Here is a 17,907-nt window from a genome sequence, read left to right as displayed (position 1 = left end):
GCCTAAGGTGGTGCTAGAATTCAGTCTTCTGGTTTCTAGCCTGGTGCCTTAATTACTAGATTCAAATTAATCCCTGTGCTCTCCCAAAGAATTAGTTCCTGTTGCTCCATCTTTCCTACCAATCTTCTGCCACCTGGATTATAAACTTATTTTCTTTAGACAGCATGGATTTCTCAGTGTTTGAGGAAAGTATTAAGATAATATTGTTTTCTGGTTTTGGAATACATTTTCAAGCACAATGGTCATGCAAGCTGTCTCTTGCAGCATCAGTTTATGGTATGGTATTGTTTCCTTGGTAATATTCTCCAGAGAGACCTCTATGAGCGCCTTCCTTACATGGGAAAGACTTGATGGAAAAATCATTCTCCTATGGTAGGTACGTAGCCAACATTCTGTATCTATCTCACAGAAGAATCTTCATCCTGACCAGACTCTATGCTCTGGCCTCCTTGTTACTCGAAGAAGATTTAATAACCACTGAATAAGAGCATTACCTGACAGACCTGAATGAATGAGAACACCATAGCCATTATCTGACAGAGGAAATAGATACTGATTCACAGTGGATTTCCTCATCTGCAGTGCTCTTTTTATCTGGCCTGGTTAACAGATTTTTTTAATAGCTATGATAATTTGAGAAGGAAGTATGACTATAAAATAAAATAATCAAAGATTATGGATGATGATGATATGGAATGCAATTTTTTTTAAAGTGAAGGGAAGTTGATTGGTATTGGGAGTCCAGGGTCTCAGAAAACTTTCCCGTTACTTACTACTTGATTCTTAAAACAAGTGTTTGTGTTGAGGGTTAAATTCAAGATCTCTTGAATGCAGAACAAGGCAAAAGTTTATGATAAATACAGTTAATCCTCGATTTATGACATCAATTGAGCCCAAAAATTTCTGTTGCTAAGTGAGACAGTTGTTAAATGGATTTTGCAACCTTTCTTACCATAGTTGTTAAGGGAATCAAGCATGATAACTTAGTAACATGGTTGTTGAGAGAATCTGGCTTCCCCACTGATTTTGCTTGTCAGAAGGTTGCAAAATGTGATCACATAATTCCAGGACATTGCAACCAGCATAAATATGAATCAATTGCCAAGGGTCTGAATTTTGATCATGTGATCATAGGAATAGTCATAAGTATGAAAAATGGTCACACTTTTCAGTGCTGTTGTAACTTCGAACAGTCACTAAGTTGAGAACTACTTGTAACATTCTAGATGTCATGAATTTGCTTATTGCATTTAATATACAGGTAATCCTGAACTTACAATCATTCATTTAGTGACTATTCGAAGTTACAATGGCACTGAAAAAAAAACTTAGCGGTCTATGCATTTATGAATGCCAAGGCATCCCCTTGGTCATGTAATCAAAATTTGGGTGTTCTGCAACTAGCATATATTTACAATGGCTGCAGTGTCCCTAAATCATGTGATCACCAGCCAGCTTCCAATAACCAAAATCAAGGAACTAAATGGATTTGATCAATCACTGCATGATTCACTTAACAATAGCAGTGATTTGCTTCACAGCCATGGCAAAATAGGGTACAATTAACTCCATTGCTTAGCAATGGAAATTCTGGTCTCAGTTGTGGTTGCAAGTCGAGGATTACTTGTAGTACTATAAGTTTCTGATTGCTTTTAACATAATTCCTGATTCAAGAAAGCACTAGAGACACTATGCTGGATTGCCATTCAGGAATAGGGAGATTAATGCTACCCTTCTATGTTGTTGCTGTTGTTGTTAGTTGCAAAGTCATGTCCGACTCATTGCAACCCCATGGACGACATTCCTCCAGGCCTTCTTGTCCTCTAACATCCTCTGGAGTCCATTTGAGCTCACGCCTACTGCTTCAGTGACTCCATCCAGCCACCTCATTCTCTGTCGTCCCCTTCTTCTTTTGCCCTCAATCTTAACCAGCATTAGGCTCTTCTCCAGTGAGTCCTTCCTTCTCATTAGGTGGCCAAAGTATTTAGTTTCATCTTCAGGATCTGGCCTTCTAAAGAGCAGTCAGGGTTGATCTTTTCTAGGACTGACCGGTTTGATCGCCTTGCAGTCCAAGGGACTTGCAGGAGTCTCCTCCAGCACCATAGTTCAAAGGCCTCAATTCTTTGGCGCTCAGCCTTTCTTATGGTCCATCTTTCACAGCCATACATTGCAACTAGGAAAACCATAGCCTTGACTATATGCACTTTTGTTGGCAGGGTGATGTCTCTGCTTTTATAGTCCCCTTCTATAGTCCAGTGCATATTTACTTGAGAATAACCCCACTGAATTAAATGGGGCTTACATAGGTTGCAGTATTAATATAACCCACTATGTTTTCTGGTTGATGTTAGTAAAGGGCCTTATCAGAAGGGAATGAACGGCCATTGCATTAGCATGCCGGAGATACCCCAGTTCAATCCATATATTTACACCCCCATGAATGCAAATGGCACCTGGAAGCATGCCTCTTTACCTGTAGGATAGGGTTTCCCATTCTCAGCTCTATAGCAAAAGAGCTGTCCTTTTGAAGAGTATTTATTCATTGTATAGGGGTTACTAAGCAGGATCTCTCCTTTCCCTTTTTTTTGTATCCTGCCTTAAAAAAATGCTGCTGTTCCAATAAACAGATATTTCTGATAAAAGTCAACTAACCGTGTTTTCCCAAAAATAAGACCCTGTCTTTTTTTGCCACCAAAAAAGGCACCAGGTCTTATTTTGCGGGGGATTGTCATCCACTGACTCACCTCACTTGTACTCGTCGCCCCTGGCCTCCTTTTCGCTGTCAGAGGCAAGGTTTCCTGAAGACCTCTGCAGCTGATAACAGATTTCCGTATCGATCCACAGCTCTGTTATCAGCTGCAGAGGCCTTCAGCAAAGCATTGCCAGCTGCAAAAGAAATGGGCTGGCAAGCCAGGTGTCAGGGTGTGCGAGGTCTGGCTGCAACTGTCCAAAGGTAAGTAGTAGGGAAGCTCCACCCCTCATTCCCACCCTAGCTTAATTTTTACCCATGCACCCTGGAGTGGGTGGGGTCTTAATTAGGGCTTATTTTGGGGGTAGTGCTTATATTGGGCATACATGTAAAACTCAAGCTAGGACTTACTTTTGGGGTAGGTCGTATTTTTGGGGAAACACGGTATATATTTTTGTATTATGTTACAAGATAGAATTTTAATTACATCATAAAATGCTGAATTTCTCATACTGTCCCCATAAATTTATGCAAATGTTTTATCATAATCTCTCAAAACACTGTATATTTGTTCCCTGGAGATTTGAGGGTAACAAATATCTCAAAACTCAATTATAACACACTATACTAAACCTGCAGGAGAGACAGGCAAATCTTCAGGGAATACTGAAGTCAGCAAATAAATGTTGTGCATTTGTGTATCACACCTAGTTCCGGTGTAAAATTAGGTTGCCAGTGGGAAGAGTCTGCAGGCAGGTAGGATATAATGCAGTTATGCTCCTAATTTCTTTATCCCATGGACAACTCCAGCCCTCATTAACTTCTGGTTGCATGGCAATGTTTTCTTCTGGACTATTAGGCTCCCATTATTTATTCTGCATAGGATGACTACGTATTTGTTCTTTGGGAGGCTTGCTTAATAATGATCCCTTAAAGTTTCAATGCATTTATTGAACTGTTGAACAACTACTTTACACTTTTAAAGATAAAGAACATTGACAATAAAAAGGATATACAATGTGCCCCAGATTGACAAGATTCTTCTTCCATAAATTAAAAGAAAAAATAATGTTGCTAGATTGCTGTAATGTCTTGATGTAATATCTTTGATTTGGGGGTAAAGGTTTATCAATAAAGTATTCAAGATACTCGCCTGCTTGCATGTAATATCATAAAACAAGTTTAAATTATTTTTGTTATATTTGGATTTATTAACAGAAGGAGACGCCACTTGCAAATGCTGCATTCTGGGCTGCAAGGAAAGGAAATTTGGCACTGCTTCAGTTGCTGTTGAATAGTGGGCGTGTCGACGTGGACTGCAAAGATTGTGTAAGGGCTTTCTTTACGGAAAAACATATGATTTGCATCTGTTTTCATAGTTCACTGTGATAGGAAAGAAACAAAACTGAGGAATGTATTAATTTTAGTTTCTAACTTTTACTTAAAAGAAATTGCCAAAGAATTTTAACTGCAGTTCCATTCCTGGAACTTTCCGTATTTTTCTCTTCCTTAAAGAGAATATCACTTTTTCCCCACATCACTGAGTTACTGTTGACAATTGGGGGGATATGAGGGGGAATTCCCGAATTGAGGTGTGCTATTTGAATGGAGACTCTGACACAGGGAACAGGATTCAAAAGTGCTAATGGGTGCTATAGCCTTAATTTATATGTTCTTTCACTATTGCTTCTCTGAAAAATTTCTGTCAGATGATTTGAAATATTATGCCTCTGATAGGTAGTTCTTGACATAACAATTTGTTTAGCAACTGTTTGAAGTTACAACGGCAGTGAAAAAACTCCAGGATTCAGAGTGGCATTTGGACCAATATAGAGTAATCCTTGACTTATAGTGGCAATTGGGACTAGAATTTCCATTGCTAAGCAATGCGATCATAAACTGTGATAGCATTGTTTAGTGATGGCAGTCTCTGCAGTCTGGCTGCCATCAATAACTGAATCACATGGACATTAAGCAACTTCTGCTGACTTTTCATCACCAAAGACAATGGAGAAGCTGGTAGGAAGTTGCACATCCCAAGCTGAAAGGCAGATAAGTGACTGTGCTGGTGTGGGGAAGTGGAGGAAGGAAGGGAGAAGGTGTGTGAAGCTGCAGTGGGGTGTGCTAGAGGTGCTGCATGGATTGGGAGGGTGCAAGGGAGGGTGCGAGAGGTGCTGCATGGGTTGGAGAGGGGGCACAGACATGTGTTACTGATCAGGATGACACAAATGCAGAGAAGCTGGAGGAGGGTGCACTGTTGAGGAAGACTTAGCTCAACAACTTGCAGCTCTCCCTACTGGCTTCCCCATTGACTTTCTGGGGAAGGTCAAATTTTCTGGGAAAAATGGAAGGTCAAAGAGCATCACAAACGTGGAAGCATATATGCAATAAATAAAAAAATAAATTATATCAAATGTAGAGTCTTTGGTGTTCTCTGAGCTCGATTATTTTCTTGCAGATGTTTCATTACCCAAACTAGCTAACAATGCTAGTAAGGAATGGGGTTGGCTTTCAGTTTATATTGTAGTGGTTTGCCCTGTCAGTATTGATGGGAATGTAGCATACTAATCAACTAAAGTCCTCAAAAACATCCTAATTAAACCAAACGACCCAACAGCCCCCGAAGAAAAAAAGAAGTCATGTACAACCTACAGTGTAAAGACTGAAACAGACACTGCTTAGGACAAACAGGCAGAAGACTAGCAAAATGCATCCATGAACACCAACTAGTAGTCAGAAGACATGATGAAAACTCTTTAATTTTACAACATATGGAAAACGTAACCATAATTTCAACTGGAACCATGACCATTTTAGATCAAACCAAGTCCCAAAGTGCTAGAGAATTCCTGGAAGCCTGGCATCTGACAAATCAGCCATCAATAGACACATAGATATAAACAACATATACACACTATGCAAAAAAGACAATCTACAAGCCAAAATAGGAACAAAAAGATCAAAACACCTCCCCATCAGCACTCAACACCCGGATGAGCATAGATTAATACCAAGATTAACATCAATCAAGAAGTAAACCATACTCCAATCAAGGAACTAACAAACAAGCTAACAATAAACAGTCCAACCAAAGAGTACTACTACCAAGTCTGACCGGGCAAGCTATTAGAATATAAATTGATGCAAACCCCATTTCTTACTAGCACTGATGATGTTACCTGGTTTGGGTAATGAAACATCTGCAAAAAAAGAACCAAACTCCGAGAACATCATCATTTCAATCCTGAACTACAAATATTCTCTTTTATTTGGATATTGAATGTTTGTTCATGTCTATAAGCATATTGGCCTAGACTTCAACAATGTAAAATATAGAGTTGCCCAAAATATTTTGTCTTCCATGTGAGCCTGAAGCTGCAGAGAAAATAACAGCAGGCTCCAGTTTTCAGGGCTTATTTACATATTTAAGGTATTTACTGTATTGCTTTATGCCCAGCTTGGTTCAACAGCCCTTATGGTAGCGTCATACTATGGCCACAAAGAATGTGTGCGAGAACTGGTGCAGCAAGGAGCTGATATTAATCTTCAGAGAGAGGTATGTTAACTTCTGTATTTAGAAAAGAAGTACTCCTAGGGATTGGTTTAATTAAAAATTCAGCACCCCATTGCAAATTTCAAACACCTGCTATAGACATTAAGGATAATTTATTATTACTTTTATATACCTTCTATTACTGTAGTCTCACAAAAGCTATCCCATGATCTCAGTAATCAGAGATTCTTTGATCTAGCAAGGTTTCCACTTGTGGAATGAAAGGAAAACCAATTTGTTTGCTTTGCAAATGCCTTTTCCACACTCATCAGAATGTTAGGAGCATCTTCAGGATAGAGGAAAATATGTACTTCCTCTGCTCCATTCTGCTGATGGAAGATCTTCCAGATTCAAAGAACCTATAAATAAGCTGAGAGACTTCATAAAATGCAATCTAATTACTGCACAGAAGATTAGCAAATTTCATTATGCTTTGTGTAGATAAAAGAAAAAGGGTCTGAAAAGAATAGTAGTTTTACTACTAATCATATTATTTTTTGACAAAACATGGTGGATTTGATATTCTGGATTTTTTTGGATTTCTGGCACTTGCCGTTAGGTTTCTATATAGTCAAGTGAGTTGACCTGCTACTGAACAAGAGACACATTTTCCTAAGAATGGGGTTTCTAATAACCCTCTTTTAATCCTCAAGTTTCTATGATCTTTAAGTCCTTGTACAAGTAGGGTTATAGGGTGTAGTGATAAGGAAATCATTACTGTATTTTAATGAATCTTGTTCAGAGGTAGAGTTTTCACTACATTAGTATACTTTTAACACATTACAAGAAAGCTTTTTATTAATCTCATTGCCACCTCTTTCTCAGCAATGCTCCTTTGTCCTCTGTGAAATAACGTATCTACATAGATGATTTATATAGCTGCCCAATTCATAATAGGTGAACAGTTTCTCATTATTGCCTGGTATTGGTGATAGGATGCATCAAACTAGCATCTGTGCCAGGGCTTTTAAAGGCACAGATGCCATATGAGAAGAAATAACAGCAACCTGAATGATTGGCTAAAAGCTCTTTTTTCTTTCTGTTGTGACTAAAATCTTATGCCCAGAAAGTTTTTGCCTGCAATGGACATAGCTGATTGGTACAATATGCTTGATGTGATTACTGCATGGGTACATCAATTCACAGAACTGTTTATCATCAATAACTATCACATTTGACAGGAAGAAAGCATAAGGCAGAAATTGTGAGAAATAAGAGGTAATTGATTGGCGCATAAAACTCACTGGTGGGTAAAATGTTTTGGCAGGCAAAAAAGGAATGATAGAGTAGATTATCTTCAATAAAATCTGTTTATGCTTACATGTAGTCTGTTTAAACTTTATCTTATTGAAAACATTAAACATGATAACGGTCTTAACTTACCATGAGCTTTTCCCATTATCAATAGAGCTTGTCTACAAATCTAACAGCAGATGTGAGTGTTGGTTACATAGCTATATTAGAATTGCATTAATCCTATATCAATGCATGGATGAGATAAAATAAATTCAGACTAAGCCCTATAACACTGACCTGCTCGTTAAATATTGGAGCATTCCTTTAACATTAGCCTGGACAGATTCTCTTGATGGGGTAGTGCTTGTTTTGAAGGAGTTGGTGTATGGTGGACTCATGGTTTTTGATGAAACAGTAAATAGAAATTATGGCCAGTGGGTCTTTTCTCAGATTTGACTGCTGTGCCAGATTTGGCATTTTGAGTCATCCCCAAAAGCAATCCACATGCAGCACATGTGTGGTTATTTGGGCATGAATTACTGTCCCCAGAACAGTAAGGAACGTTCTCAATGAGGTGTTCTGAGGACAGTAATTCATGCCCAAATAACCACACAGTGATCCTTCTGCAATGTGCTGTATATGGGTAGTTCCAATATGGTGTAAAGCAGTGTTTCTCAACCTTGGAAGCTTGAAGATGGGTGGACTTCAACTCCCAGAATCCCCCAGCCAGCAGTGCTGGCTGGGGGATTCTGGGAGTTGAAGTCCACCCATCTTCAAGCTACCAAGGTTGAGAAACACTGGTGTAAAGGCTCTTGACAAGGCAACCTTATCAGTTTAAAATGATTTTTATGTCATCTGATGTTGTTGCATTGGCTGCCACCTGATTTCCAGGTCCGATTCAAAGTGCTATTCATTCCTTTTAATGCTGTAGTAATATAAACACCTAGAGAAGCCTGTTCAGAGTTCACTCAACAAGATTTGTGGTACACAGAACCCTTTGAATGAAGTCCAAAAATTGATCACCCTCATACTTGAGGGAAACTTGATAGGTGGACAAAAATGCCAAATCCAGTCTAAATATCTGGCTAAATGTGCAGCCAACCACCACAACAATGTAACCTCTACTTGCAGGAAGCGGGAGTAGAGATGTATATTTCAGCTTTGTCTCTTTCTCACCGTGCCATTCTTGTTCTCCCTGGTGTTTGCAGCAAGGAGTCTCTGCATGGGATTTAGCAGCCAACTTTTCTAGAGCTTTACCTGAATAGCCTCTATGTATTTTCTGTTCCAGTTTGCCTGATTGGTTTCTTACTAGCTATCCCAAATGAAACCTCCTGCTGTATGGACAAAAGGAGCTCTTAAACCAAGGATGGACTTTACTGTGTAGAAAAGAGCCATAAAAGGATTTTTTTAAATCAGGAGATTCCAGAATGGTTATGATTGTTGGCAAGAAATAGTAAAAGTTATTTAAGTCATAGCCTGGGAATGAGAAAAACCAATGCCATAGAGAAAGGGAATAAAATTAGGGTTACCAGGCTATACCAGTAAAGTTGTAAATAATGAAGAAAAAGTTATCTATATGGAGTTGACAAGGATGGAGGTTGGGGAAATGGGCAAAGTTAACTGTGTTCCTACTCCTAACTTCCTAGAGTTGCTGGGATATGGATAGCATATAAATGTAATTTATGAACATGCCTTTCTGATACATGAAGGAAACATCCTGGAATCTTCAAAAGAATAATCTGGTGGGAATGTCTTGATTTAGGAATGATTGCTGGTAAAGACTTTTGGTTCAGCACTTCCATCAAAATCCTTGTTAAACTTCTTACATATATTTTGTATGAAATGCTCCTTCATATTTGGTAATCTGTGGGATTTCTGATTCTCATTTTAGACTGGAGCCACTGCCCTATTCTTTGCTGCACAACAAGGCCACAATGATATAGTGAAGTTACTCTTTGAATATGGAGCTTCCACAGAATTCAAAACCAAAGTAAGAAGTTATACTTGGCTTCAACATGTTGGTGAACTTAGACAGCCAGGCAGGAAGGAAAGGCGGTTGTTTTCTTCTGATTCAAGCCTTGGCATGGAGAACTGACAAGAGGCCCACAGAATAATTTTGCTTCTCCCTGTACAGTTCTCTGGCAGGACGATAAGTTGTGTGTGACTCTTATTGCTCAGTTTTCATTATATAAGTATCACTCGATTTGTTTGTTATTTTTGTCATTTCATTTGGAAAGGGCAAAGCCAAAGCTGACAATGAAAGCAAACTTTCAAAAAAGGAAATACAAAAGACTTTCGGCTTGATTGACAGATTGGAAATGTATGAAAGTCACAATCACAGAGAATGTATTAGCTCAATTTAGAAAACAAAACAGTACGGCATTTTGTATTTATTAGGGACAGGAATTGTTCCCATAGGGTGCTGTAGATTGTCACAGTATGATAGTGGGGAATGATGGAAGCTGTAATCCCACATATCTGGGGAAACTAGTTTGGGGAAAGCAGCAGTATATAAACATCCCACCTGAGATGTTCTTTCTTTTGCACTAAATAGGAGGCATCCAGATCTGCAGAATATTGTTGCCATTGTAGATTTCTGCAGATCACTTGTTGAACTGCTTTCTCTTTGCTGCAAAGAAGCCCATAACTCTGCAAATGGAAGAAATTGTGGAGTGCTAAATAATATACACAGAACTGACATTAGTCCTAGTAGTTAACCTCTTGACAGGGTACTTAGTCCCCCTTAAGGAGTGGGTGCATAATCTTGGGGGGGGGTTCTTCATAGCTCCTGCTGAAACATCAGATAAAAACTATTCTTTAAAGTAGCAACATCTTTTTGCACAAAAACTTGAAAAGATTTTGCATTTCTCTGAGATCTAAAACATTTCTTTCTAATTATTTTCAGAATGTGCACACTCCAACTACAGGCCCTTATAAATTCAGAAATGTTTTATATCATAAGTTTGATTTCTCTCACAAAGTTCTAATATGGAACTTGAAAATGAATCTGATCCTCCCAGGTTCTCTTTGTATGTAAGACACAACAGTTTTAGGTGAGGAAGTAGCAGGACAAGGTCCTATGAGAACTTCACCATGTAAGAAGAAACTGGTACAAAGACCTGAATTTAGGCCACAGAACAAATACCGTATTTTTCGGAGTATAAGATGCACCGGAGTATAAGACGCACCTTAGTTTTTGGGGAGGCAAATAAGAAAAAAGCTGATTGGTAGGTGGATCGGCCTCCCGGAATACCTCCAATCAGGTGTTCCCAGAGGTGAATTTTAGCAATAGATTGTTGGTTGTGAGTTCTGTGCCTTGCTTTTTTTTTTGCTTTTTTTTCTGCCTCTGAAACTTCTAAAACTCTGTTTCAGAAAAAAAACTTTTTTTTCTGCCTCTGAAAGCCTCCAAAACAGAGCTTCAGAGGGAAAAAAAAGAGACTTTTTTCTGAAGCTTCTTTCAGATGCTTTTATTCTGAAGGACTGTCTGTACTTTGTTCAATCTCCTTTCTTTGGTATTGATATGTAAATCAACCTCCTCCAATCTGTTGGTTATTGTGTCATTCTCCGGATTTGTTAACATAGTTTGGTTAGAACCTTTACTGATTCTTCTTTTGTTGCTTGCCATATTATTTTAGATAAAAGCCTTTCACAGGCTTTTTTTCTGAAGCTTCTTTCAGAGACTACTTTCAGCCTCTGAAATCTCCGTTTGCAAGGTTGGGCGGAGCTACATTCGGAGTATAAGACGCACCCAGATTTTCACCCTCTTTTTGGAGAGAAAAAAGAGCATTTTATACTCCGAAAAATACGGTAGTTTAAAGCAGGACAACAAAAGGAAACCAGTATCTGGCTTTAAAAGAAATAAAAGAAATGTGAAAGCAACCAATAACAATAAAAATGCTTTTATAATAAAACCAAATCTATAAAATATTAAATGCAGTAGGGAAAAAAATAATAAAAACTCTCAAGAAATCTTAGTTAATCCAAAAAATAATAGAATATATCCACAAAATAAATACACCAAGAGGAGGGAGAACATCAGCCATAACCTGGGAATAGTAGAATCTTTGCATCTTGTGCCACAATCTATAGTAAGTAACTTGTCTTAAGGGTCTTTCCCATCAGATTGAAGATCTATCATTCAAATAAGACAGTTGCTCTGTTCCCATAGTGCAAGGAAGTTGATCAAATTATACCAGATTTGGCTTCTTCCTTCAGTTATGTTTTGGAAGAATGAATTAATTTTAATTAAATGAATTGCACTTAATATGATTACTTTGCATGTATTTCCTTTTCCTTTTCTATTACGGTAGTTCAGTGGCACCTTTTTGAAGAAGGATCACTGCGTCCTAATCCAAAAGCTTTGGAGAGACAGTCTTGGAATTACAAGTTATGCACCCCTGACTTGCATTAAGTGTTTTGTTGTTCCTGACATCCTGTTCCATTAATGTGGAAACTGCCTTTTACAGGAAGTAACCCACTGATTCACTACCTGTTTTCTAGGGCTGCACGTAAATAGAAAGTTGGTTGAATTCAAATCAAAAACTCCTAGCACATATTTACTTAGAGATTCAGAATATAGAGTTTGTGGGGCTTAATGTAATATAAAAAATGTTATCAGAAGGAGATTTCAGCACCCTAATACAGTAACACATTGCTGTTCATCTTATTAGTTGCTTGTGCCCAAAATTCCTTGGAGGAGTTCTGACTAGTATTGACTAATCAGTTCAATATGCACAGCATCTGTTGTACAACTTATGCATTTGCTTTCTGGTTGAAAAGATCTCTTGTGCTTCTTCGTCACAGCAAAGCCATTGTTTGGTAATTGTTCTCTTCATTCTGAGATCTTTGTGTGCAGTTATTCTAAGACTGATGTAATTTCTCAGAGTTTCCAGCATGTTTGCCAGCAGCACCAATGCTGCTTCAGTTTCTAATGCACTGCAGATGTGACCCAACTTTTTGCCAAATTTAATATGAAAAGTGGAACTCCATCCCAGGCATAATTAGAGAAAGTACATATATTAATATAAAGCATTATATACTATCTCCCTATTTCATTTTTGCAAAGCCACTTAAGCCACCAATTAGATAGTCATACTGTATGTGCCTATTATGGAAGAATTGAATTTTGTATTGTTCTCCTAAAACAATATTGTCTTTCTACACAAAAATATAGGCCTGCAATTAAGCAACCATATGATATAGAATATAATACATATTTCCTTAATAAACAGAAAGGCATAAGCATAGCTCTGTGGCCCCCAAACTCAGGTTGAGAATAGAAGTTAGCTATTCTTGCAACATTCCTCTCATCTGTAGCCAAGAACTGAAACAGTTCAGTTCTAGTTTTTCTGAACTGAAATTGAACATTTCTCCCAGCAGAAATTTTGCAATTTGCATGTGGTGCAAAGGTGTATTCCAGGTGTAACTAATTCAACAATGTAATGGGTCTGGCTTGCCTAGCCCTTTATTGGCCATTCTGGGCTGGTGCAACACCTGCCTTTGCTGCCCTTAGCATGATAGTTCAGCCTACTAGCATGGGCACAAGTACATTATGCAGGGAAATTCCTTCTTGTTCAGTTTTGCTCATACCCTTTTGCTAAGAAACATGTGCTTCAGCTAGCCTTGCATTCCCTCCTATTGATACACTGTGTGGGTGATTTTCACCCAGCATTCATGGCAGCAGATTGTTGCAGTGGCTACTCTCTTTCAGGAGAAATCTCAAATTTCAGCAAGAATTATTACTATCTTTCAGCATTGGTGCAGACACATCATGCCAGAGATCTTTTAGATCCCTGACTGTTGTAAAGTGATGCAGTTGAAGTGGGACTCCTGGTTCAGCCAGCACCTTTTCCCCTTGACCTGTCAATATATTGCGGAGTTACTGTTGGGTGAAACAAGAGAGCTTCAGACAGTCTTGCCTCCCCTGAAAGGACTATAAGGAGATCATGAGTATTCAAGAGATAACAGTACATGGTCTTGTCTCCCAGATAGCCTCTATAGAATATGGAGAAGTGCTGTGGAGTAGGAGCTTTACTGGGACCTTGCTTACTCCAGAAATTAGATTTTGAGGAAAGGATAAATCTACCACTCTACACAGAATCTGTTGAGGTCTATCTTCTATTGAGCAATTAGTAGACACTTTCTCCATTGGCATGGAAATGCACAAGATGCTGCATCTTAAATTACCTCACAGTAAACTGTTTGAATAGTGCCATTTAGGATTATTGAAGAAACTGTAGCCCAACTGTTTGGAGAGAGCCAATTTGTTCTGTACTTTATGCCAACTCATGGACTGGACAACACCTTTAAACTAGCTATCTGAGCATAAAACTCCTGAGAGCACTTTTAGACCAGTGACATAATTCAGGTAATCCGCATTATGCATTCAAACAAAAAATTGAATCTTACCAATATGTGGGATAGATAGGATATTTTGCGGTTATATAAACATGCAACAGTTTGGAAGATCGTTAAATGATCAGGGCAGAATTTTGTTTATACTGTATATTCTATGATGCTCCATTTAGTATAAAATGAGGGCAGAATATACTTGCAGTTGTCATAAAGGGACAGGTTTGACAAAGGAAAAGAGAAATGGGGAAACAGCTGTAACTTTACCAGATTTCCCAAATTTAATCTGCTATGGAAACTGTGTAGCCATTTTATAGAACTGAATATGATTTTATGAGGAGCTGTGTTCTGTAATAGCCATGGTTTGAAATAAGGGAACAAAGCATGATGGGGAATGGTTTTTATCTTAAAACGCAAGTTTGCTTGAAACACAAATTATAGAAAATTTTAAGAAACGCAGGTGTGGAGCAATGAACCTTCCTCATAGCTTTTCCTTCTGTGGTCTATCATGCAAGTCACTGTTTCCTTAGGTTCCAAAATTGAAAGTAAGCCCTACTGATGTGACGCTTACAATAGTTCTAGGGAAATTATTGAGCCCTGCTTTTGCTTTGCAAAGTGAACCTAGCCATAGTTCCATAGAAGGGCCTTATTTAAAAGAGTAAGATCTTCCATTGTTTTTTACAGTTTGGCCTTAAATGACTCTTCTTCATGTCATGCTGAAAGCCAGGTTTCTGCTTAGAGGAAGGAAAGAGAAAAGCACAGCCAAACTTTCCCCTTTAAAAGAGGCCACTGAATATAAATCTATATGGGGGTATATTGTCGTAAATGTAAAATAGTAGCTGTTTACAAGTTGGAATAAAATGAGCATAAGATATTAAGAGAGGTCTGCTTCCAATTAAGGTTCAAAATGTGTTTTTAAATAAATAGGAATTGGGATGTATTTTCAGGAAAGCAAATTATAGCCACATAAACTGAGTTTTTCTACTGATGAGTTAAGTGCTAAGAAATGTTTAGCAGTCACTGTTCTCTGAAACGTTCTCCTGTATGTGTTTGTATTCTTTTCAGGATGGTGGTACTGCTTTGCTAGCTGCTTGTCAATATGGGCACATGAGAGTGGTGGATACCTTATTAAAGCATGGGGCCAACATACATGATCAGCTTTATGTGAGTTTCCTTGAAATGTAAATTCATTATTTCAATCTTTCTGGGGCTAAAAAGAACAAATTTGTTTCATTATCTATGTGACAGTCTCTCAAATAATTGAAGATATCTGGAATACCAAATTAATACAACCTCTTCCATATGTTTGTAGAATAAATAATTCAGATTTAGCTTGTTCATGAGATTGCCATAGCAATTAGATTCTTTTAATATTTCCTAAGTTAAAAAATAATTTCTCTTTACTTAGCAAACAAGAACCTCAGGTTTTTGCATCTCTCTCTACTATACTGCTACTTTAATTTATGCCATGCAGAGAGTTTGTTTAAAATGGTACAATATACATTCAGTAATCATAGTTTGCAGAATGGGATCATTTTAGCAGCTGTGGGTTGCCCTAGATTCTTTCTTGGCTGAGAGTTACACTTGGGTTGTGGGTTGGGGTCTAGGACTTTTCGGCTCGGTCTCTTTGCCTTGCCTGTTTCTCCTTAAGGTTTTTGCCTCTGCATTATTAAGCCACAAACTTTTATCCTTGGCTGACTTGCCCCCAGTCTTTCGTCCCAGCACATCGGCCACAGCCCCTCCGTCCCAGTCCCTTCACTGGGGCCCATTCATCGAAGTACAGTTTGAATCAGGCTTTTGGCCTCCCAGGACTTTCCTATCAGATTTTGGCCCAATAGAGTGTGCATCAAATAATTACCCCTATGTTTCAGGAAAAAAGTAGGAGGGGTATATAGGAGCTGCATTAAAGCCTTGGAAGGGCTGCATCAAACTACAGCTGCAAAGAAAGAGAATAGTTCGCTGGTATCTATGATTAGAGGTCATTTATATCTGTCTTCCGAGGTAACTCAAATACAATAACATATAAGTATCAGATATAATAATTGTTCACCAGAAATATTAATTTACATATCAATAAACTGGCATATCCCAACTAATTTCCCAACTGATTTTCATTTCCCTCTGCTAAATGATTTAAGTAAACATGTGGTAGAATGTAAATACAAAGATAAATAATATGCATGAATCATGCAGCATTCCAGCCAGTTTCTTATTCAGTCCCCAGTATGCAAATCAGTCTTTTTTTCTCAAAAAAGATGACTTAGATTGCTCTTTATTTCTAGTCATCCCAGAATCTGTTGGTGATGGATATTTCTTTCTTTCTGGGCATTCCTGCTCTCCCATTTAGAGTAATATATGAAGTTAGACTGGAATCTTCAAGCCACTCATTGAGCCATGACACATATCTAGCCACAGTATGAACATATCGTAGGAACCTCTTTATTTTGTTGTGTCTTCATCAATTTATCTGTAATTTATGAGTGGAATTAGGTTAAGGCTAAACTGTCCTTGTCTATTAAAGTTTGAAAGTATTGTTTTCTCTATGAAGCAGGTTAGATGCATGAACTCTGGTGCACTAGGCCAGTAAGTGCAGTCAGTTGACATGTAGGGAATATGGACAACCTGGTGCCTATTGGTCACTTATAGTGCTAGTATAGAGTAACCCTATCCCTTGGGTCTGAGGCACTTTCCTCTGCCACCATTCTTTTTTTACTTTTTTTAAATCCAAGTTGTTGCAACTTGCTAGAGTGTAGACAACTGTTCTATGGTTGGGAAACTAGGGTGCTGAATTTTGTTAAATTCCTTAGCTTACTTTTGGTCTTTTGCTTTGTTGCATATGTACTGTAAAGCAGTAAAGGTTATCTGTCAAAATTCATTCTCCAAACATTATACCTACCAATTCCTACATTAATGTCCTGATCTGCAGGTGGTTTTTTGCTGGCAGGATACATTTGAAGCTGAGGATTTTGCCCCTTGCTTTGCTTAACATCACCTGCATATCTAAAATCAGCAATGAACAAGAACATAGGCCGTAATTACTGTAGGGAGATTGTTTGACAACATATGATGAGTGATGTTTTTTGCTCAACTACTCTGGGAAGAAATGTAATGTACTGGCCGTAATTCCTTGTAATGTTACCAGGAATTTCCTAATCTTTTTACAATCTCTCTTTCCCATTTCCTCCTCTTTTTTGCTTTTCTTTGCAACTGGGTAAAACATTCTTCTCTAATTCTTCTCTTTACATTTTCAGGAAGGAAAAGTTAAATAAACTACTTGATTTATACACATCCAGTAAAATATTTAAAAATCAATTATTTAAAAATCAACCAACAAGGCAATGAATAAAACTATGAATAAAAATAAATTAATTACATTATATGGTTTGTTAAATCAAAGTTATAAAAGAAAGCTAACAATAATCCAAACAGGCAGTGTATATCTTTTGGTGCATATTCTTTTTTTAAATTAGATCGTTTCAAAACTCAATAAAAAATTAATCAAAATCCTTAGTCAAGTTGTGTTTGATAGTCTTTAAATGGTTTGATATACTTCAAAGCAATGAATAAAAGAAGAACTTGATTGCCATTTGTCATATTTGTTATTTAATTGAGCTGATAAAAGGTTTCTGATTGGCAAAGTTCCTCTACAGGAAGACCTCAAATATAGAGGTCTGATGGAACAATTACTCACAAAACAGCTCTAATCTTTACATTGACTACATCTCAAGCTAGAAGCAGACTAATTAAAGAGCATCTTTGTATTTTACTTTTATCAGTGTTGCAGACAGAGTTACATTAAGTGGCAAGAAGTATTTAATGGATGTGGAAAAAAATCTTAAGTACAAGTGGCATTTTTCTATGCCTGAGGATTAACGGAAGAAGGGAAACATTCAATGGTTTTATTATGGACATTTTTATTAGTAAAAAATCAAATTAATTATTTCTGTATTTCCAATTAAGGATGGAGCTACTGCACTTTTCCTGGCTGCTCAGGGAGGTTATCTGGATTTAATTCGGCTATTACTATCTTCAGGAGCAAAGGTCAACCAGCCAAGGCAGGTAATATTCAGCATTGTTA

At 37.8% G+C, this 17,907-nt stretch overlaps 1 protein-coding gene across 1 annotated transcript in view; it reads left to right on the top strand.

Annotated features, from left to right (window-relative positions):
• The window catches only part of ANKRD29 (ankyrin repeat domain 29), a 33,881-nt gene that overhangs the window by 2,064 nt on the left and 13,910 nt on the right, over window positions 1-17,907 (top strand). The window contains exons 2-6 of the mRNA XM_034429610.3: window positions 3,908-4,018; window positions 6,147-6,245; window positions 9,370-9,468; window positions 14,895-14,993; window positions 17,790-17,888. Of these exons, the coding sequence (XP_034285501.1) occupies window positions 3,908-4,018; window positions 6,147-6,245; window positions 9,370-9,468; window positions 14,895-14,993; window positions 17,790-17,888 (507 nt within the window). The remainder of the gene's footprint in view (window positions 1-3,907; window positions 4,019-6,146; window positions 6,246-9,369; window positions 9,469-14,894; window positions 14,994-17,789; window positions 17,889-17,907) is intronic.

This window comes from Pantherophis guttatus, chromosome 3 (assembly GCF_059756535.1).
Source record: "Pantherophis guttatus breed Tessera chromosome 3, ASM5975653v1, whole genome shotgun sequence".
NCBI lineage: Eukaryota > Metazoa > Chordata > Lepidosauria > Squamata > Colubridae > Pantherophis > Pantherophis guttatus.
The sequence above is the reverse complement of the archived record's forward strand: the minus strand, read 5'-3'. Positions and strand labels throughout refer to the sequence as shown.